This window comes from Melopsittacus undulatus, chromosome 14 (assembly GCF_012275295.1).
Source record: "Melopsittacus undulatus isolate bMelUnd1 chromosome 14, bMelUnd1.mat.Z, whole genome shotgun sequence".
NCBI lineage: Eukaryota > Metazoa > Chordata > Aves > Psittaciformes > Psittaculidae > Melopsittacus > Melopsittacus undulatus.
In genome coordinates this window covers 5,274,131-5,294,390 of record NC_047540.1, presented here as the reverse complement: position 1 = coordinate 5,294,390, position 20,260 = coordinate 5,274,131, and the positions used below count along the sequence as shown (strand labels likewise).

Here is a 20,260-nt window from a genome sequence, read left to right as displayed (position 1 = left end):
TATCAAGACAATGAGTGATAAATTAGCAGACAAAATAATGTCCATGCAATGGGGTTCTCAAGTCAGCTGCTCTGTTGCAGAGAATCATCAAATGGTTTGGGTTAAGGGACCTCAGAGCTCATCCAGCTCCAACCACTGCCACAGGCAGGGACCCCTTCCACTGGAGCAGCTGCTCCAAGCCCCTGTGTCCAACCTGGCCTTGAAGCTTTGGACCTTTCTCAGAGTCGTAGCCCTCAGTTTTCTCTGCAGGCTGCAGAATAGGCTGGTGATAACAGAAAAAACCCAAACTGTCCCACAGGAGGTTAGAAAAGTGTGAAAGGAAACAGGTACTGGTTTAATTTGTGGGGATGGCACAGAGTCAGAAACCTGCATCTCAATTCTCCCTTCAGAAGCTTGGGGATGCATTTAAGTTGGGAATCAGATTGGTGATGTCCCTTGGTATGAAGTTTGGGAAAGCAAAGACCTAAATGACAGGCTCTGCAGGTCTGGTTTTGCTTTGGATCTTCCCAAAGGAAGAACCAGGGAACAAGGAGGAGCCAGGGAGCAGAATGGAAATAGAGGCACATTAGAGGCTTGTTTACACTTCAAAGCTGTTTTGGATAATGCAGGGTGTGAGCCAAGAGCACAAAACCTATTCCTATTTAAAACTATTCCAAAATAGGAGTGCCCTGTTCTGCATCAGCATAATCCACATGTAAAATGGATTACGATAAAGGAGAGCAAGGTGCTTTTGTGCTACAATACAGGTTTCCCTACACGGAGTTATTTAGGATAACTATCCTGAAATAATTCCATTTGTAGACATCCTCTGGTGAGTGGTATCAGAGCGGAGCAAACCACGCTCTGATGCGTGATGAAAGTGCTGCTGTGCACGCTATAATATGCAGGCGTGAAATAGAATTTCATAATGTAATCATATTATGGAAACCTGACTTGGTCAGGGCACTTCTTGAATATCAAGGAATTCTTCGGCATAGCCGCAGCGAGCAGCACAGACAAAGCATCGGGATATGCCTGCCATAATTACATGCCACGTCCATCAGGTGGAAAAATCCCTCCCTCCTCATTTTCCTCTTTGGATAACTCCAATCTGAATGTTTTATGAGGAACCGTCTGGTGCCTGAGAGGCCAGGATGCCACCAATTACCTTCTAATAGGGAGGAAGCTGCATGATTTGGATTCACTTGTTGATTCGGCCACGGATGCTCTGTGGATGATGGATGGCTCATGTGGGATCAACCTGCTAAAAGCACCGAGACTTCCACTGCCCTGGATGTGGGACACCTTCATGTCTGCAGGCTCAGAGAGGAGCATGGATTCCAGTGCTGTGCCAGGCCAGCTCCTGTTTGCAATGAGGCGGTGCTGGAGCTCCCTTCCCAGCTCGCTGTCAAAGGCCATCCCCTGATGCCTTCTTTGCCTTTCCATCCTGAGAGATAAATAAAAGGCATTTGACACAATTCAAGCCTCAACGCTGGCATGAATTCCCACACTGATTGCGGATCTCATCGTGGGAAAATACATGGGATTGTGTCAAAGAGTAAAAATAGACTGAGGCTCATGGTTTCTATGCTTGTTAGAGAGCACTCTGGAATTCCAATCCTAAAGGGGAACTGAGGAAAAAAACCCAATCTTTTTGGAATTAGTTTTCAGTGCAGGTCAAGCCCAAGGAAACCACACAACAATTCCTGACAGGGGAGAAAGAAATAGGACATTAACAGAAACTCTTCATTCCCTGCAGTCAGCTATCCCAAGGGTAAAGTGAGGTTAACACTGAACGGTGACTCTCTGCTGTATCACTTATGTAAACAAGCAGAGGCTGGGTTCGCATTCTGCATGGCTTTGGATAGCCTAAATAATTACCTTTAAGCAGGCAGCCTTAAAAGCAGCAGGGTAATAACAGCTCTCCCTGCGAAACCAACCCAATAAGCAGACTTTGCTGACCTGTACTTAATGCATTCTTTCATATATGAGCGAGTCCATTAAATTCCAAACTTTACATACAGGATGCAAGGAGCTGCACCATCAGGGAGCAAAGGAAGATTTCCTGTCAGCACAATTGACTCGAAACACCAAAACCGGATACATTTTCACATCAGGCTGCAGAACAAACCCTGCTTGCAAGGGGGACAGAAGGCTTGCTTCAGAGAGCATTGGTGTAGCACAGCGTCCTGGGCAGTGAGAGCCTGAATTACCCTACCAGACTTCAGCAGAAACAGCCTAAACCCAGTCATTACCCAGGAGCAGAACATGTGGAGCCAGGAGGTATCATTTTGGTCTTCCTGCCTCTCCTCCTTTATACAGCAAAGGATTCCCACTGTGGCCTCCCAGGCAGCACTGTATTTTCAACATAAATAGCAATAATAATTCCAGACATCAAATATACACCTGATTTCTGACCCCATAATGGCAGTGCTGGAGCATCCCAGAAACCAATCTGAGGCAGGTAGGCAGCAAAAATCACGCCAGCATTACTCTGGATGGCTCCTTTGTATGCTTTTTATCCTGACACCTTCAGATGCTTCTCATCTGATTCTTTTCAGCACAGAAAAGGCTACAAACACCCTGAAATTCAGACACATTTCCCATAGGAATAGCTTCATTTTCGTAGCAAATGTTATAGCCAAAGGTTTGTTAAATGGAGACAACTCAGCTTTTTTGGGGGCGTGAAATGAGTTCAGAGAAAGATCAAGCTATAGCTCCAAGTCAAGAAGTTTTGCAGCGTGTCAAGACGTGTCTGGATGCTGCAGTCTTCTCACCTGGTGATGGCTCTGTCCATGCAGAAGTGCCTTGGGCTCTCCTTGAGTTTTTCCACTATAGAGAGACTTAAACTGGCTAAAGAATCCCCGGTTGGTGTGACAACAACCTGCACCGGCACAGATAGAGTCTGTAAGTATTTCCAATGATAAAAAGTGATCTCCTTTAAGGATCCCTGTTCTACTTTGCTGCCTGTTGCTCCACGGCAAAAACAAAGGCAGAAAACCATTCAAACCAGCAAGGCAATACATTAAATGTTGGTGCTGCAGGTGCTACAGGCACTGCTGAGGAGGAGACTAGTGGAAAGGCCAGTTTGCTCAGTCTGGACAATGAAACCAGCCTTTCTTACACCCTCTTTGTAATGCGCTGCTGTTTTGACTCTTAAATGGACCCTGGCACCACAGGGAATTGCTTCAGTCCAGGCCTCCCACTCTTGACCCATTTTCATTTCATTTCCTCTCCCCCAGCCTTGTCATATGTCAGGAGCACATTATACCTTTTAGAGTTTCCTGCTAATTTGGTCATCACAGGGAGCCTCCAGAAGAACGCAGTAATTACCATGCTCCATCAGACTGGTCTTTGAGCACAGACAACTCTGACTCTGCCCCAGTTGGGATCTCTCTGAGAGGCACACAGGGTCTGACACCGTTGTCTGGAGCAGAAGAGAAGCAAGCCCTGTGTGGGACACAGGGAGCCCATCACCACATGGCATGGCACAGCCACACAGGCACCAGGCAGAGAGGCAGGTGTCAGAACGGAGAAGGGGGAAACCTGTCTGCCCTATGGAGCATCTTTCATCCTATGTGGAGATGGAGTTGAGAGGATCTACACTGTAGGTCTTACCTGGTAAAGTCTGAAGACTTTGATGAAAAGGTAAAATACAAAAGAACATTCCTGTTCTAAAGTATTCTTTAAAAAGTTGTCAGTGCCTTTGAATCTGCTGAGCTAAGGAGTAATTCAGCCGAGTGCTGCAAGGAAAAACAGCTCTGTTCAGTTCAGGGCAAATTCTTTTCTATTCATGCCATGTGTTAATAAGCTTTTTCACAGCTTTTGAACATAAAGAACCTTTTGGTTTCACTCTGCACATAGTTTGGAGCCAACATGGAAACCAAAACCCAAACCCAAACCATATGGGTTTTCAGCTCCCAGAACCAGCATCTGAGGTTAACCTCAAACCTTTAACCAGCTTAGGCAAACATCTGAGATGAAGGCAAGCTGACCCCTGGCAGCGCTCACATAACCAGCCTTCCTGATGCTCATCAAAGCATGGCAATGAACACCAACACACACATCTAGGAATATCAGATGTACCAGACCCAGGTGTGATGGTTTGGACGGGTTTCTCATGTGCTGCGAGTCAATGCTGTAAGGGGAATGAAATTAGAACCCAGTTGTAATTGTTTTCTCCTTGAAGGTGCCCACTCAGAGCTGCAGGATTTTAAGGATGATTCTAACAATTAAAAGAGAGGATTGAGCCTTATTACTTTAAATGAGAGAAACTAAGAAGTAAGTAAACCCTGGAGATCCTTTTATATACCCAGACTGAGCTTCAAAGACTCAAGAAACTGCTGTTCTAAGTAAGAAAACCATAAAGTACTCTGACAGCTTAGGAAATGTCTTCCCAACCCCCGGATGTCAGAGTCTGGTGATGTACTTTAACTCTTCTGATTCCCATTGACTCCAAGCGTGGATTTGAAGGAGCCAAGAGCATTTTCTGCTAAGCCCAAAGCCACAATGACATCTTTCAGCCACGGCCTCAACACACTACGTGTTTGTTGAGTAAGGGTGAATGAATGTGCTAGAATATTCCACATTCCAAAAGAGCCATTTCAGGCTTTTCCAGATTATCTTTGAGCAAATTTTGCTGTGGGATCACAGGGAAGTTCATGGGAAGTAGTATCACATGGAGCTTCCTTCCCAGCGTATTGGCATTGATAAAACATCCTTGCTTCAAGCACATAGTAAAGAGCCATTCTCTCCCTTGCGAAAGTGCATTACCTTCAAGTATTAAACATGCACTTTAACTTTACCTCTCTGCCAGCTAGTGCTTGGACTAACTCGCAGAGGATGGATTCCAGCTACTCTTTTGGGTTGTTTTAGCAAGTCACTCTAAGCCTTCGCTTGTGCAAACATGAATAATTACCTGTTCTGTAGGGTCTGTGCATCTTCCAAGGGAAGAAACAGCCTCATACATCCTGTCTGCCGCTGATGGACGAGGCATTAACCCGTTCTCCATCAGTTTCTGTGACCATCAGATGATCTGCGCTGAGACAAGACCCAGTGTGGAGGAGGTGGTGGTGTGCATGCAAGTTCACTGCCCTCTGCTGAAGGCAGGAGGCTTGTGAGATGCATGGGTTTTCTGCACCAAGCCCTCTGGTAGCAGGATAATGGTGTTTGTTGTATTTCCAGTGCAAGGTTTAGCAAGAAGAGATCAAGCATCACCTGAGCCCATAGCCTTTCAGGGGTTCTATAGTAGGATACTGTCAATAAGCCTAAAGGCACTGACATGAAATATGATGGAGCCCATTGTGTCTCCTGTGAATTAACTAAAGAAATTGCACTATTTTCATGCTTGTGCATAAACACTGGAAATAGTCGATGACATCAGGGTTCTACTAAGCAAAGGGTACTTAAATCAAAATACACTTATCCAAGTCATCATTTCAGGCAGTTAGATGATTATCTAAGTAATAGATTATTAGTATCTAAGGCAACCATACAACACAGCTTCTATGGTTGCCTTACAGCTCCAGACTTACACTGTATTTGCTGGTATTCAGATCTGTGCACATTTTGGTTTAATCTCTCTATAGATTTGATCAGCAGAATTTAACTTATCACAAATCTTGCTAACCTTTAATGCTTTATTGTGAAAAGAACATCCTGGCAATTCTGAACCAGCTCCTTTCCCCTCTCACCATCCCTCAATAGCAAAGGCTTTCCTCTATGCCTTCCGCAGCTGTCTTGAGTTAGACTACATGAATAAGCTTATTGGATAACTACCTAATTGCACATTAGCACAGAACCAAAACACTTAAACTGTCACTTTACATTTTCAAGACAACTAACTTGGTTTTTAACCCAGTCCTCAGCAAGTCAGGAGCAGGCAGAAACTGAAGCCAAGAGAGTCAAGAGCATGGAAAACAGAGAAGTTGGATATTTGAATTCCCCTGTTTCCATTTTGCTTACACAAAAATCTGTTAAAACAACTTGTGTCTGTTTAGTTTGATCAGTGCTCACATGGAAGTTTCCTATGCTTAACAACTGCTGATGGCAGACTGATAACACGTGGAAACTGTAGGAGGTTAAACCTTTCAGGAAAAGGAATTCAAAATGGCTTGAAGGATAAACTTTAAGGACAAATTTAGTTTTCCTTCCACACAACACATACATTGCTTCACAGGCAGCAAAGTTAAAGGGTTTTCCTTGCTTACATGTCAAGCTGTTCTATAGAAAAGGAATATTCTGTGCCTGCTTTAGACTGGGAAATGGAATCAAACCCTAAGCACTGTGAGCATGATCCATAACGTCAGCCCTGGCATCGGGTGATTCTTCTTGTAGGAATCTCCTGTCAAAACTAGAGACGAGCAAATGAACAGACATCCTTGGGAGAGCTGAGCCTGATTCTCCCCTCTGCTCCTACATCTTTACTCTGAAAAGTGACAGCTCTTCTGCCAGCGACTGTTTCATCACCATGAACAGAAGTGAACTCAGACTGCTGGGAATATGCTATAGGATTGCATTATTTCTGCATCTCTGATATTTCTCTTGCTGTGTAGTCTCTGCATTGGCTCACTACAAGCAGACCTGCTGAAAGAGCAGTCCCTTCCCAAAGCTTTTCACCTACCCATGGCTGAAGCATTCATGGTTTAACTGAACAGGGTCACGGATTTCTTGGACTGGAGAGATCCTGGGGAAACACACAGGTGAACCCCCCGCAGCTGCACACAGAAGCTGAATATAGAACTGTCCTGACAACACAAACTTGCTCTAACCCCAGTTCTGCTGTCTGAGTACTGATGGCCTCCTCTGCGCCAACATCTCGAGTACACATGAAGGCCTACACAAAACACAGGTTTTCTTCCATGAAAAGGTACAATGAACAGCAAGACCCACGAGCACTGCACCAATACTCTGCTTCTTCCAGCAAAACACTTCCAAGCTAAAGTGGCCTAAGGCACAGAGGCTCCGTTCCCCTGTAAACCGATCTTGGAGCAAGGTCCAGGCAGAGATGAGCTGGTGCAATGATCTGTTACATGCACCGTGCTCAGGAAGAGCCCTTCTTTAAACAGGAAACCTACACCGAGAAAAAGTGCCTTGTTAACTCTTTAGGCCCTGAGGCTTTGGTAGCAAAACATATGGTCAGAATTACCAGCCAGAGCAAAGCAGAACGGATCACTGTAGCTGCAGTGCCAGAGGACCCCGTTACCCTGCTTTACAACATTCAGTTTTTGTAATACAAAGAACCAAAGACTATTAGTAGAGAGCAGTGCTTGCAGTACTCTGTTCTCTCAGATTTCTTAAGAAAGAGAGGCCTGTCACAAGATGCTTTTCAAATGGAAAGGTGAATTCTTTACGGAAGGGGCTCCTGGATTCTAAGAAAAATATGGTTTCCAAAAGCTTTAGGGCTACATTTGAAGCAGGTAAGAAGTTTCCTTCTCTTCTGTGATAATGGAAAACTTAGAACACTGATTTCAGATTCCATATATCACTGTCAAAAATGACAAGTGACTGCTTCTGAATTCAAACATCAGCACTGCAGACCTTTAAAACAATCTAAAGTTACACAGCAGGAGTATCACACCTTTCCTTAAAAAGTATACATTCTTGGAAAGACCTTAAAAGGATCCGCTTCATTAGAGGCCACAGTCAAACCCCACTGTGGGCCAATTCTTTTGTTCTGCTGGTTTGAAATAAAGGTCTGTATTTATTCATTCTTAGAGGTTGCTGCTCTGCTGGCTTCTGATGCAACCCCTTGGATCTTCACTCAATGGGGGATTCAGATCCTGGGCCCTGCCCTCAGGCAAAACATATGTTCCACTCTGACCTGAATCCAGCAAGGGTGTTTGCAAGGGAATAATTGTTTTATGTTTATTAATCACCTGCATGCAAATAGGTGCCAATAAAAACTGGAGGCAGATTCTGTGCCAGACTCCACGCCCCAGGTTTGGTGTCTGAAATAATGAATACCTCTGATAAGGAGACATCACCACTTTGATATGCAGTGACAAAAAATTCACATCAGCTCAGCCCCTCCGCAACGACGGCTTTGAAAAGAGACAAGAAACCTGCAAAAACATTCAACATCAGTGGTAAAATAAATTAGAGATGCTGCATATTAAGCTAAACAAATACATTAATGCAACATGAAGGGGTGAGATTTCAATCGGAGAACTGGAACATGCATACTCATGTTAAATGTGACCTGCCAAGAGAAAATCATGAGGCAGGGGATGACTTTTCTCAGTGTACAAAGTCTGAAAAGGTTTTCTAAGAGACAAAGTCAATTGTAGCAAAATGTTTCAGTTATCTACCACTGGCCTTAAATAAAAGCCATTGCAGGCGTGACTACAACAAAACCAGCTGATAATTAAACTCATTCTGGAAAGAATTAAACTACAAAGCCTGATGGAACTGGAGTTAAGAATTAGACTTAAGTAAGGGCAGGATGAGTTAAGGCACTGGAGCTGCAAATTTCTTCTGTAACATGAAGCAAGTCCCAGTCTCTAATCCAGTTCTCACCTGGCCAGTAAAGTGGGAATATTTGGTCTTTACTGACAACTTTCTGTGGGAGACACTACCATTCTCAAACACATACTTAGGCAAGACCAAAAAAGCTTCAACAAACAGAAGAGTTAGGTCTGTTACTTACCGTTCCCAACTGAGAACAGAGCTGTTAGGCCATGCCACACAAGTACATACACTCTGCACATCATCATGTACACATCCATCCTTCTATTTACAAGCTTATTCAAACATGAACTAAGCAACCAAACAGAGCATTTTAAATGGCTAACCCAATGCAAATTCAAGTAGTGATGAAAACTGCTCTCAGAAAAAGCACTTCTGGGCAGACTGCAAGGATCAGGCACATGATAATTATCTGAGGCTGTTCTCTGAATGGAGTTTTTATATGGAAGCATCATCTAGAGCCAAGACAGATCAGTGATTATTCTTAGGGAGACAAAGCTCTAGCTTGTTGTAATTCAAAGATTTATGAGAAGTGCTGCAGTTTTATTTCTCATTGGACTGCTTTCATGCACTTCTAAATGTACAGACACATCAACTAAGAAAAAAAAGAAAACCACACAAGTGATACATCAGTTTGTATTTAAAATACTTAAGGTAGTTATGAGCCTGCTGTTCCAGCAGGAGAAGTCTTTCCCAGTAACACAACCACGGCCAGGTGAGTTAAAGTGACACTAATGCTTAAAAATCCTTTCTACTTGAAGATCTTTTCTTTCACCTTTCACTTGGATCAGACTGAAACAAAGTACAACAGAAGCAAATCAAGCCTTTGAAAACCTGATTATTATTGTTTTATAAAGCAAACAGTGGCAACATCTTTGGAAAAATGAAGTAGATGCTCTATGTTTAGCATGAAACACTTGCCTGGTGTTTGATGAGCTTTAATTATGAGTGGGTGACAGCACAGTCATCTAGAAAATATACTACCAGGTTTTTCCATACATAAGAAAACTTGGGGGGTGAAATCTGAGAAGAGGAAAGATAAGTAACCTGCATGTGCACCCATTAACTGTAAATCAAGTTTCACCTTCTCCATAGAACAATTTACTTAAATACTCTCAGGAAGGATCAGTGGAATGAAAAGATAAAACTGGCTATATAAATGTCAATCTTTATTCAATCTCCCAGTGCAGTACATGACTTGTGTCTCCAAGTGAATAGAAAAACACCCAGAAGTGAGCAAAAATAAAAGACAGAAGACTGGTGAAGATCTCAGGGGTTAGGACGTTGCTTTTGGAAGGGGTATTTTTTCCATGTCATGGATGCCATCTTTGTCAATGAAGCGGGCAGTGAAAGAAGCCAGATTGAGGATGAAGCGTTTCTGAAGCTGTTTAACAAAAGACAAAAAGACAAAAGGTGAGATTCATTCAAAGCTTAAATGAAAGAGGAGAGCACAGTTTTAGGGATATGCTGCTGTACATCAACATTTCCATTCTGGTTCTAATGGCCTGAAACATTAGGAACTAGTGATTTCTTCACTGCTCAGGTATCAATTAGCCCAGGTTTGTTCTCTGTGGTAAGACTAAGCCTAGGCTGGAGGTGGAAAACACACAATCCTGTTAACAAGGAAGATGTTTACACAAGAAGACCAGAGTAGGCTACAACTTAGGGCACAAAGTGTACGTATCAAAGGTACTTCAAACAGAACCTCTTTCCAGTACTTCTTCCTGCTGTTTCCTCAGAGGTTTCTTCCCAGTTACATTCAATGCAATCTCTTAAAGACAACAATAAAGGACATTTTCCTACAATAAAAGCCTTCAAGTCTGAAAGGTTACGTCTGCACTAAAACTGATCACGAACTTTAAGGTCAAAGCTTCACTTCAGATACCACTTCACAAGCTGGAAGAGAAGCACAAAATGCAATACAAGTCACAAAAGGATGCTTGAATTATGCTCAGAAAAACCTGAAAACCCAACTATAGACAGCATCAATATTATGCTAAGCATGGAAGAAGCAGAATTAAAGGGAAGTTTCAAGTTTACGTTCTGAAGGACATGAACCATGCTAAGACAATGCCCACAAATCCTCAGTAGCTCTTCCACATCTGGTCAGTGCACGTTTATTACCCCTTCTGGCAAAGGCAGCCAAAAAATGCGACAAGAGGAAGAGGAAAATATCAGCAAATGAATGCAAACAAACGTTCCTTTCTCAAGATCACAAGGGGCTAAGTTTGGCAACTCACCTCCTCTAGACATTTCTTTAGGAGCTCCACAGCTTCCTCACGTGTCATACCTGAAAGAGAAAACATCCACACATTGATTTCATTAGAGGCCATCTCCCCCAACAGAAACTTGATTAAATTTAACCAACTGTTCAGCTGAGCACCAAACCCTCTCCTTCCCAGCTCGCAGAAAACACTTTCCAGATGTACTGAGGATGCCCTGCACTGAAGCGCTCACACTGCAACAAGCCATTGAGAATCGATTTGTTCCACTGAATGGGAAGCATGACGGAATTCTGCCTCCCATGGCCAGGGACCAGGCTCCGGAGAAGTCCGGACGTCTCTCCCTCCTCCAGTTTATTACAGTTTCAAATCAGCTCCATCTGTCCACAGCCGGCTGTAAGTCAGGGACAGTAGGTAGAGATTGCTTTTAGTGCTGCCTTCCCTGCTGGGTATTAGCTTTAATAATGGGAAAGGCACGTGTGTGATGCCCCTGCTATTCTCACATGTTAGGATGAAATCCAGTGCTCTATAGGGATGTCAAGCCATGACAATGTATTGTAGCTTGCTATTTTTCTCTTTTCACAAGGAATGGTGAAAATGGAGCAGTTGAACTTTCAAGGGACATGACTAGAAAACAACTACATCCTGTGAATCTCTCAAAACTTGTTTCTAGAGTTTGTTCCAGATCTGCATCCACTGTTCAGGCACAAGCCCCACTAGAATAAAACTGACAGTTAGCTACACTGCTTGCAGGAGAGATGAAAGGATTACTACAGCAAGAACTCTGTTATGAGATTAAACTCAGCTTTGCACACAGGAGCAAAGCAGTTTTGTAGTTAAAGCCAAAAGATGTCAGATTAACAATATTCCCAGTTTTGTACATATTCTCATCTGTAAAGTGGGGATGCAGTTTATTAAGAACTGGATTAGGATTCTGAAATGAAAACTTCAGACAGGTACAGACATGTACAACAATTCTGATGAACAGCTACCACAGGCATAAAACTAAACCAACCAATCTTCATCGCCACCACTTCAAAGTACTGAAGATAATCTTGTTAAGAGTATCTTCTCACTGTATGTTTTTAATCTATCACACAAAAAGCCAGTCCAAGATACAGAGCAACAGGACCTGGGACTGCCCTCTGAAGATTGGTACTCTGGGAAAATGTACATGTCACAGCCAACAGACAAGCAATTAGAAGATAAAGTTATCAAAATGCTATTAGAGACAGACTACTAGCAGCTAATGGTCCAGGGAAGTCTAGTCATGTTTTACAATAAACTGAAACTTCCTTCACTTACAGTCTGTTATGCCTCAAACAGGAAAACGCTTTAAGGAGTTGACTAGTTTCATGTTACCATTTCAGCAAAAACAGAAGGCAGCCTTTAAAGCTACACTGATTCTAACAGAAAGCCATGTTCAAATCTGTAGCACCACAACAGTTGCACTCAGCAAACGCCAATCTTTCAGTTTAAACCTTTATCAATCGGTGACAGGAGGTATTTCTTCTCTGTACAATCCTTACCTGGCTTGTAATAGCGGTCAAGGATGCTGAGGGTAAGGAATGCACCATATCCATGTGCTGCAAAAGGAGCTTTAGCCAGAGCCGCCAGGTAGTCCATGTAGTAAAGGGCAGGGCCTTCCTGGTCATCATAGCCAGCCAGGAGAAGGTTGACATGATAAGGAGTCTACAAACAGAAACCACGTTTGCATTAAAGCAGCCACCCCTAAAATGCTGAATCTTAATCCCCTGCCACCTACAGAGCAGCAACATGGTTGATTTCTAAACTCACTGCCATAAACTGCTACTAGTAGCTATACCAGTACTGTCTGCAGGAGATTACGGTCTCAAACAAAACTGATTGGGTCTTTTGGTAACTTGGGGTGCAGAAGCAAATAAAACCATGAAACTCTGGTTCTGAAAACGAGCATGTCTGGGGTTTTTTAAGTGCTTTCATGGCACATTCAAACTTCAGAAAACTTTAATTATGTTTTCACACCCGATTCTTTCATCTCAGCAGAAAACTTGCTGAGTTTTACTGTCAACATGTGAGCACAACGTGAACATTTTGCAGTTTCTAAGAACTCCTTTGTTAATTTAGCATGCTCTTTTCTCAGTCACGCTACTGTTAACCAAAGCCCTTTTAGCATATATGAAAGCTTACTTACATACACTGCAAACAGTTACACACAGTGTTACACTGTCTTGTTAACTGGCAGTTAAGAGTTTTATTGCAGGTATTTAATCTTTAATATTAAGCTAACTTGACCACGTGAATGAAGATCTATGGAATCGGTTTATTCCTATTCAAACCCAACTACTATGATACTGCAACATCCCATTTCAGTAGCGGTTTTGTTTGGATGGAAACAGTTTTCTCACACTAGAAATTTAGCTGCCATCTTCTCTGATTCTTGCTTATGACTTCAGCAAGAGTCTATCAAATATGGTTGGGAAATATCAACATCTTTTCCATGTAACCACATTAATGTAGCAATGTCTTTTTACCCTGGTGTACTTGGAAGTTCAGCAATTCCTCAGCAACTTCCTTCATGGTATAGCATAAGTGTGTTCCACCAAAATGAATAAAGCAGATGTCTCTGTACATCTTCCAAGATGTGTATTTTGTAAGATCATGAAACGTGCCTGCACTGTGTTATTTTTACATGTAGGCTCAAAGAAGATTTTGGAATTGTATATATATATATTTTAAAACAGCTTTTATATACTTCCAGTATTTTCCCATCTACAAAATGTTTCTTATTAAATTAATCATACTAACAGGATATTTCTGAAAGTGCTGGAAAGCCTAGATCAACAAAGCAACAAGGAAAAAAAAAAGGATGCAACCAACAATAGATTAAAATACACAAACACAATTTCCCCCTAAAGCCAAAACATTATAATTGGAAAGAGTTCATTTTGATACCAAAACCACTGAATTTGTACTCAAAAAAAACAAACTCAAAAAGTATCCCAGGATACTGTATTTTTCCTTTGACCAGATAGTAATAGAGAATAAAGCAGGCTACAGTTATATGTCAAACATATCACTGTAAATTGTGTGATTTAATCTTCAAAGCATTCAAGAATACTTGGAAGCAAGTTACCATGCAGCTGTATTCCTTTAATTAGTCTCTATTTCATCATTTATGTATTCTGAAACATCACACAAGTTGATATTTAAGAGCCATGACACAAGATCACTCAACTTATTGTGTGACTTTGAATTACCAACACTGGCATATGTGAGATACTCAACCATAAATAAATGGTGTTATATAGACTTAAACAAATCTGTAAGCTGTTTTTCAGTTGTAGGTTCTCCTGCTAATGTTCTATCAGACTACTTAAAACTCCCATGCCTTCCTATTAGTCAAGAAAGACAGGATTTAACCACAAGGAAATATCCATGATGCCTTTACTGGTTCCATTACTATAAATGAAATTTGCAGACAGCCCCTCTTAGTGCTTACTGGCACTAATATCTTCATGCTGGGACTGGTATTCCTTGTCCTTTTGTCCATTCCAAAGGCAGCCTTGCCTTTTGTAACTACATCCATGCCAAGTGTTCTAAACTCTTTGGGAGACTGCTGTGATTCCAGGGCTACCAAATGAGCAGATGAACAACACCCCAGGACTGGAGTAGGTATAGGGGAAGAGGAGCTACAGCATCATTCACCTATGTGAAAGACAGTTGGGTCCAAAGCAGTTTCTAAGTTTGTCTCCATTGCAACACATAAATGGAAATCAAAGACTCTTTTCAGATCCTACTCTGGAGCACAAGCCCCTTGCTTTAAAAAAACAAAATGTCATGCGAAGCCACATGTTGACTACTCAGTAAAAGAGCATAGTAATGAAATGGCCTTAAGTCACAAGGCCAGTGCCATTACACTTAACACTTCCACCAAAAGAACAACTTCAAGGCATTGCCTTTCAAGGCAGCCACCCCCAAGATACCAGAAACTTGGCCTATATGAGCCACAATGTTCATAAACAAAACCAAGCTAGATAACAGAGGAACCCAGATGGTGATTAACAATGCAGAACAAGCTGTTTTGGGCTGGGCCACAACAGTATCCTGTCTGAAAAAGTGCTGTTTCAATGTTAGCCATCCTCCTTCATATTCCTTCCAGCCTTCCATAACAAACAGCTTCACACGGTCAGCAGGAATCCAGCAACAAAACATCTTTTCCCTCAACAAACTTCTTACTTCTAAACTATTTTCTCACTCCTAACAGGAGGCAGTGGCATGTTTTACCTTTCCATTTTTTATTTCTATCACCCACATAATTAGCAGCCTCCAGGAATCCTATATGCAATTCAAATAGATACAGAGCACTGGTGTTAATCCTTCTGCTATTCCACAAATGTAACAAAATTCACAGGGAAAAAATAATCTGATGGCAAGGTTTGTATCATCGAATTCTGAATCCCACAAACAAATCATTAAGTGCTATGTTTAAAGAACAGGAGTTCTCCCTACAGTACAGAGATCACTGTAGTGTGACAGTAGTGTCAGAGTGCTCCGCTTGCTCCAGGGCATTGCCATCTGCAACACAACAACATTTTGTCTCCGGTAAATAAACACATCTGCCTTTGCCAGTGTCCTCCCACTGTGCTGCCCATCTGGAGCAGGTGAGCTGGAAGGCAGGGGTGGGCTCAGGAAGGAGGGGAGACACACAGAGGATCAGGCCTCAAGGGACACAGCACAGAGGAAGACAACAGTACTACATCTATGCCACATCCTGCTGGCCCACTTTGACAAAAACCCTGTTAAATTACTCCTATTAGAGGTACTTTAAATCATATGTAAGAAATAGCTGCCTGTGCTTAAGCAGGCAGGACATTTGGTGTCAGCCTCACCTACATCATCTGTGCAGATCAGGCAGACAATGGCCCTCTGGGCCAGGCACCAAGCAGCATGGCTCCTTCAAGTCAACCTCAAAAACCACACCGAATTCCACAAAACACACACAGACTTACAAATCACATCTGAACAAAAGCTAAAGCAAGCAGCATCACTGCCAGCCGTCACCTACCAACCGTGCTTAATTCACATAGCTGGCTGAAGTCATTTAAACCCGAAGAGTTTCATGTATGAGACCCTGCACCGAGTTGTACTGACTTGCTCTGACTTTAGAAACTTGCTACCTGCAGCTGTGACCCATGCCAAAAGTTAGAGAAGTGATCTCTGGCTGTTCCAAAAGTTCCTGAAGAAGAATCTGAGCTGCACTCCACATGCATGTCATGCTCAACAATACAGCTCTTAAGTTAGTCCTGGCCTTTATTTGTTACTGTACACACAGTGTAGTCAAAACAGCAATATGATTTATCCCACATACTGTCCCTGACAGAGCAACTTCATTCTCAGCATCCCATTCTTTCTTGTTTGCTTTCATACAGCACGGTGAGAAGAATGCCAAATGAAATGCTCCCTAACCGTGGACCTTTCAAAGTCCATCTGCCTCTTCATGATGTCTTTTCATACTCTGAACAAATTACCATGAGAAAAATCAGTAATTGCAGTTTAATAACCTGAAAACACAGCTTCAACTTGGATTTGATGTTTATGGAAAGCCTCATGTTGCTGTTTACAAAAGGGGCTTGCTTTGTCAAGTACATCAGTTTGGCAGTATTAAATCATTTTCCAAGAAGATTAAATGGATTCAGTGCATTTGCATGAAACCAACAACCTTATCTCAGCATTAAAGAGGCTGAATTCACGTCACTGTCTGCAGCATTGGTGACAAAACAGTCCTTGGGCCCAAGGCTGTAATTTTAAGACTATAGCTGTACCAGTTAATGATAAGTGGTAAGTTCTTCAAATAAGCAAAGCAAGTCATATTTTAATAACACATCCTTTCAAAGTGAATTCATCACTAAAGACAGGAGCTGCCACCTTTTTCATCAGGCTCCATTACTTGAACATGGGAATTTTCCCCTGCAAGCCTTTGCCAAAATCTTTCAGCTCTTACTCACTCGACTCCGAAGATAGTCAGCGAGGTTTCGCCGTGTAAAGTTTGCAGCTGCAGTAGGAGACAATTCATAACCTGGAGAAGAAATGTGTGTATTTGATAACAGTACAAATTCATACTCATGTTTCACTTCCTTATTTTGAAATAGCAAAGAGTCTTTGGTAACAAAACCTTAAGCCATTTGCCTAATTCCAGTTTATTCTGACAGCTACAAGCCTAAAGGGGGCCCTCAAAATCCAGGCAGTTCATATCTGTGTAGACCATTAAAATATATAGCTTCAAAGGTTAAAATACCATGGGCAAGCAGCCTGAATTTTTCAGTCCAATGTATCAAGAAAACCAGTAACAGGTGTCACATAACAGACGTAGTAAGGGAAGTATTTTCCTAACAAACCTATTATTGTGCCATTTATATTACAAATAAGCCAACTGGGCTTTGGACAAGCCTCTCTATTTACACTATATAATGTATTTGCCATTTTTAAATCCTGGCTTCATTACCACCTCTACTTGACATTAAAAAAAGCTGAAATCCTTAAAGCTAGAGAAGCTTTGAGAAATAATCAGCTGTAAACTGCACCTGTCATTAACTCTGCTTCTAAACCCTCAGCCAGTAACTGTGCTACTCCACTCACCATTTCTCATTTTGTAGAGCTGAACATTCTTCTGGATGTATTCCGCAAACTGTACAGTGTCTCCAGCCTCCCCAACACACAGGAGTAAGATCTTTTCACTCATCTTAAACATTTTGTCATGGTCTAGGCAAAGAAAAATAACATGGTCATGAGAAAGAATAAATTATTTTGCCAATATCATAACATCATGGCTTCTTTCAGAAGCAAGAAAGTAAGACTCAGATAACTACACTATGACCTGGAGGGCTAACAAAGAAAGTGTTCCTGAGCAAACCCTAGCACTCGGTTGAGCACAGTTGGTGGCACAGTATGCAACACTTGTTAAACACATCACTGAGAGAAACAAAGCTGGAATGCACAAAGTTTCCTTCAGCAAGGGAAGCACTTCAGAAATCCATACTCTTTCTTATACAAAGACTAGAACTTCACAAAGACTATTGTGTGGATGCAAAGTTTAACATTATATGTCGTGCTTCCTGGGCACTCACATCTCCAGGACAGGAGAACCCTGGTACCCAGCAGCACAAAAGGAAGATCACTGCTGTGTGCTGATGGGAGCCTACAGAACAGCATTAAACCTCCACCTCTGTGCTTTGCTTTCAGCTCCTTAAACGCTGCTGAATAATCTCTGCTGCAAGGCAGGTAGGAAGTGTCACAATCAGGAGTTAGCAGAACACCCAGCAATGCACAGAAACTGCATGTCTTGAGTTTAGGGAAGTCACTGACACCAATCAGCCCTATTTACAAATGTAAGTATTAGTAAATGCTCATAACTTAAATAAATACCTGAAATTTGAGTGGGTTTTTTTCTCCCCAAGAAGACAAATAAATCCTGTGTTTTAAATAAATTTCCCTTAAAGTTTATAAATAAAGCTACTTGGAACCCTTACCTTACAAAACATGGTTTGTAGTGATTATATTTGTATTGTGTATGTGCCACCACCTTTCACAACCATCTTTCTAACACCATTCCAATGACCTGAAGAGAAGCATTCTAGGCAAAAGCACTGCTGTAACATTCATGGGTTTGTGATGATGCAGTTCATCAATACTGCATCTAAAACGTGCCTACGGTTATTGAGGGTGCTTTTAAGAGCTTCTAAAGCACAGTATTCGGCTTAGAAAGATGACTAAACCTTGCAAACAATCTACATTATTGCAATAGTAAGTAGAAAAATTGCTTTCAGAGGATTTCAGAGGCTCAGTAACCACAGAATCATAGAACAGTTAGGGTTGGAAAGGACTTTAAGATCATGCAGTTCCAACCTCACACTAAACCAGATGTAATGCCCCAGATGTTTTACCACATAAAGAAGTCCAATATATATTACAGCTTCATTCACATGCCTTGTGCTAAGAATTTCACTGATGCTTTTACTTCTAACAAAGAGCTCCTTTTCAACATGAATTACGTGTTACCACAACCGAGCATTAAATCTCACCCTTCACTACCCCTGCGGTTATTTAACACACCGACACCGCGGTATTTGGGCTGACAAGTCACCGCTTACCCGAACCGGACTTACAGTGGTACCGGTTTAGGCTTGGAAACCACTCCACGCCACCGTCCCTTTGACACTGGGCTCAATCAGCCCCCCTACAACCCGAACCCCCCACAACACCCGCACCGTTACCGCATCCCCTCAGCGCCGCCGGCTCGGGGCCTGCCCTCCGCCGGCCGCCGGCTCCCGGCTGCAGCCGCGGCCCGCACAGGCCGAGCCCCCCGCCGCTCACCGTGCTTCATCTGGACGATGCTGGAGGCTGCCACCGTGTCCGCGGCCACGAGCACGTAGTCGGGGCCCTGGATGCCGATCAGGTACTCCATGGCGGCCGTGACACAGCGAAGCGCCGCCGCCTCCTCTCGCACCCGTGCGGCGGCGCGCACCGATGACGACACCGTCACGTGACTCGGCGGTGGGCGGGGAAGAGCTGATCCCCATTCCCTGTCTTATTCCCACCGGCTTTATCCCGGTTCCCATCCTTATATCCCGGTTCCCATCCTTATCCCGGGGGGTCCTGACAATGTCCTGCTTGGGCTGTAGGGACCTGTGCCCGGGCCGGGGGGCTCAGCCCTCGGTTGGGCTTCAGGCACACTTGGGTCCTGGGGTTTTGGTTCCTGCCAATCTGGTGCCATTCCTGCCCAAAACGAGCGGTGTTTGGTGTTAAAAAGCACAATTCCAAGGCAGTCTCAATGGCGCATCCCACTTTGTACACTCTGAGCCCTCCTCGCAGCAGACACGTTAATGGAAATAAGTACCAGCCCTTGATCTCTGTAATCAAAGAGAATTGAGCTGCTGAGGCAGTGAAATCCTTCGAGGAGCAGTGGATTTAATGGATTTAATCGCTGCCCATCTCCCCGTGTCGGGAATGGCGAGCGGTGCTGGCTGGGTGCAGGGCTGAGCTCCGAGCTGCTGCGGGGGGCTGCCGATCGGTGCCGGCTGCAGCGGGGAGCTGGGATTGCGTGTTCCGCAGGTGCAGCATCCCTCCTGCCGCCCCGGGCACCGTCCCGAGCAGAGCCCGGCAGCCAAAGGACAAGCCCTGGCTTGGCTCAGCTGCTGGGCCAGCGGAGGGTTCTCTTCCCTCATTGCCATGCCCGTGCCAGCCACCAAGGCAAGGCTGTGGCACAGATGTGCCTGCGGTTTCCCTATCAGTTGATGGCTTCAGAGGTGCTCCTTGAGCGCAAATGGAGACCCTGGATTTCGTCACCTAGCTGGACCCGGGTTCTGGCAGCTATTCTGCTGTTCTCTGCTATTCCTTTCTTCCCCCCTCCCCGGTTCTCAAGCTACTTACATTTCTTAGGGCAAAGAAAGTGCTTAAGTGCAGCACCCAGAAGCTTCCAGGTGTGTCTGTAATGTAGATAGTTAATAACAAGAGAAACAAAACAACTCCTCTAATTGCTTGGACATTGTCTCACTCCAGGCGCCATCCTGACGAGCAGCATAACTCCGACTGGCACTTGGTTTATTGATTAGGCT

General features: G+C 43.3%; 1 protein-coding gene across 1 annotated transcript; it reads right to left on the bottom strand.

Moving 5' to 3' along the window:
* Nucleotides 1-9,593: 9,593 nt before the first annotated feature.
* PSMB2 (proteasome 20S subunit beta 2) lies at nucleotides 9,594-19,172 on the bottom strand. The gene is made up of 6 exons (XM_005142541.3): nucleotides 19,020-19,172; nucleotides 17,286-17,408; nucleotides 16,655-16,725; nucleotides 12,197-12,359; nucleotides 10,686-10,735; nucleotides 9,594-9,829 (listed from the first exon to the last, which is right to left on the bottom strand). Exons 1-6 carry the CDS (start codon nucleotides 19,108-19,110, stop codon nucleotides 9,722-9,724), a joined length of 606 nt encoding a protein of 201 aa, XP_005142598.1. The 5' UTR covers nucleotides 19,111-19,172; the 3' UTR covers nucleotides 9,594-9,721.
* Between the last annotated feature and the right edge of the window lie 1,088 nt (nucleotides 19,173-20,260).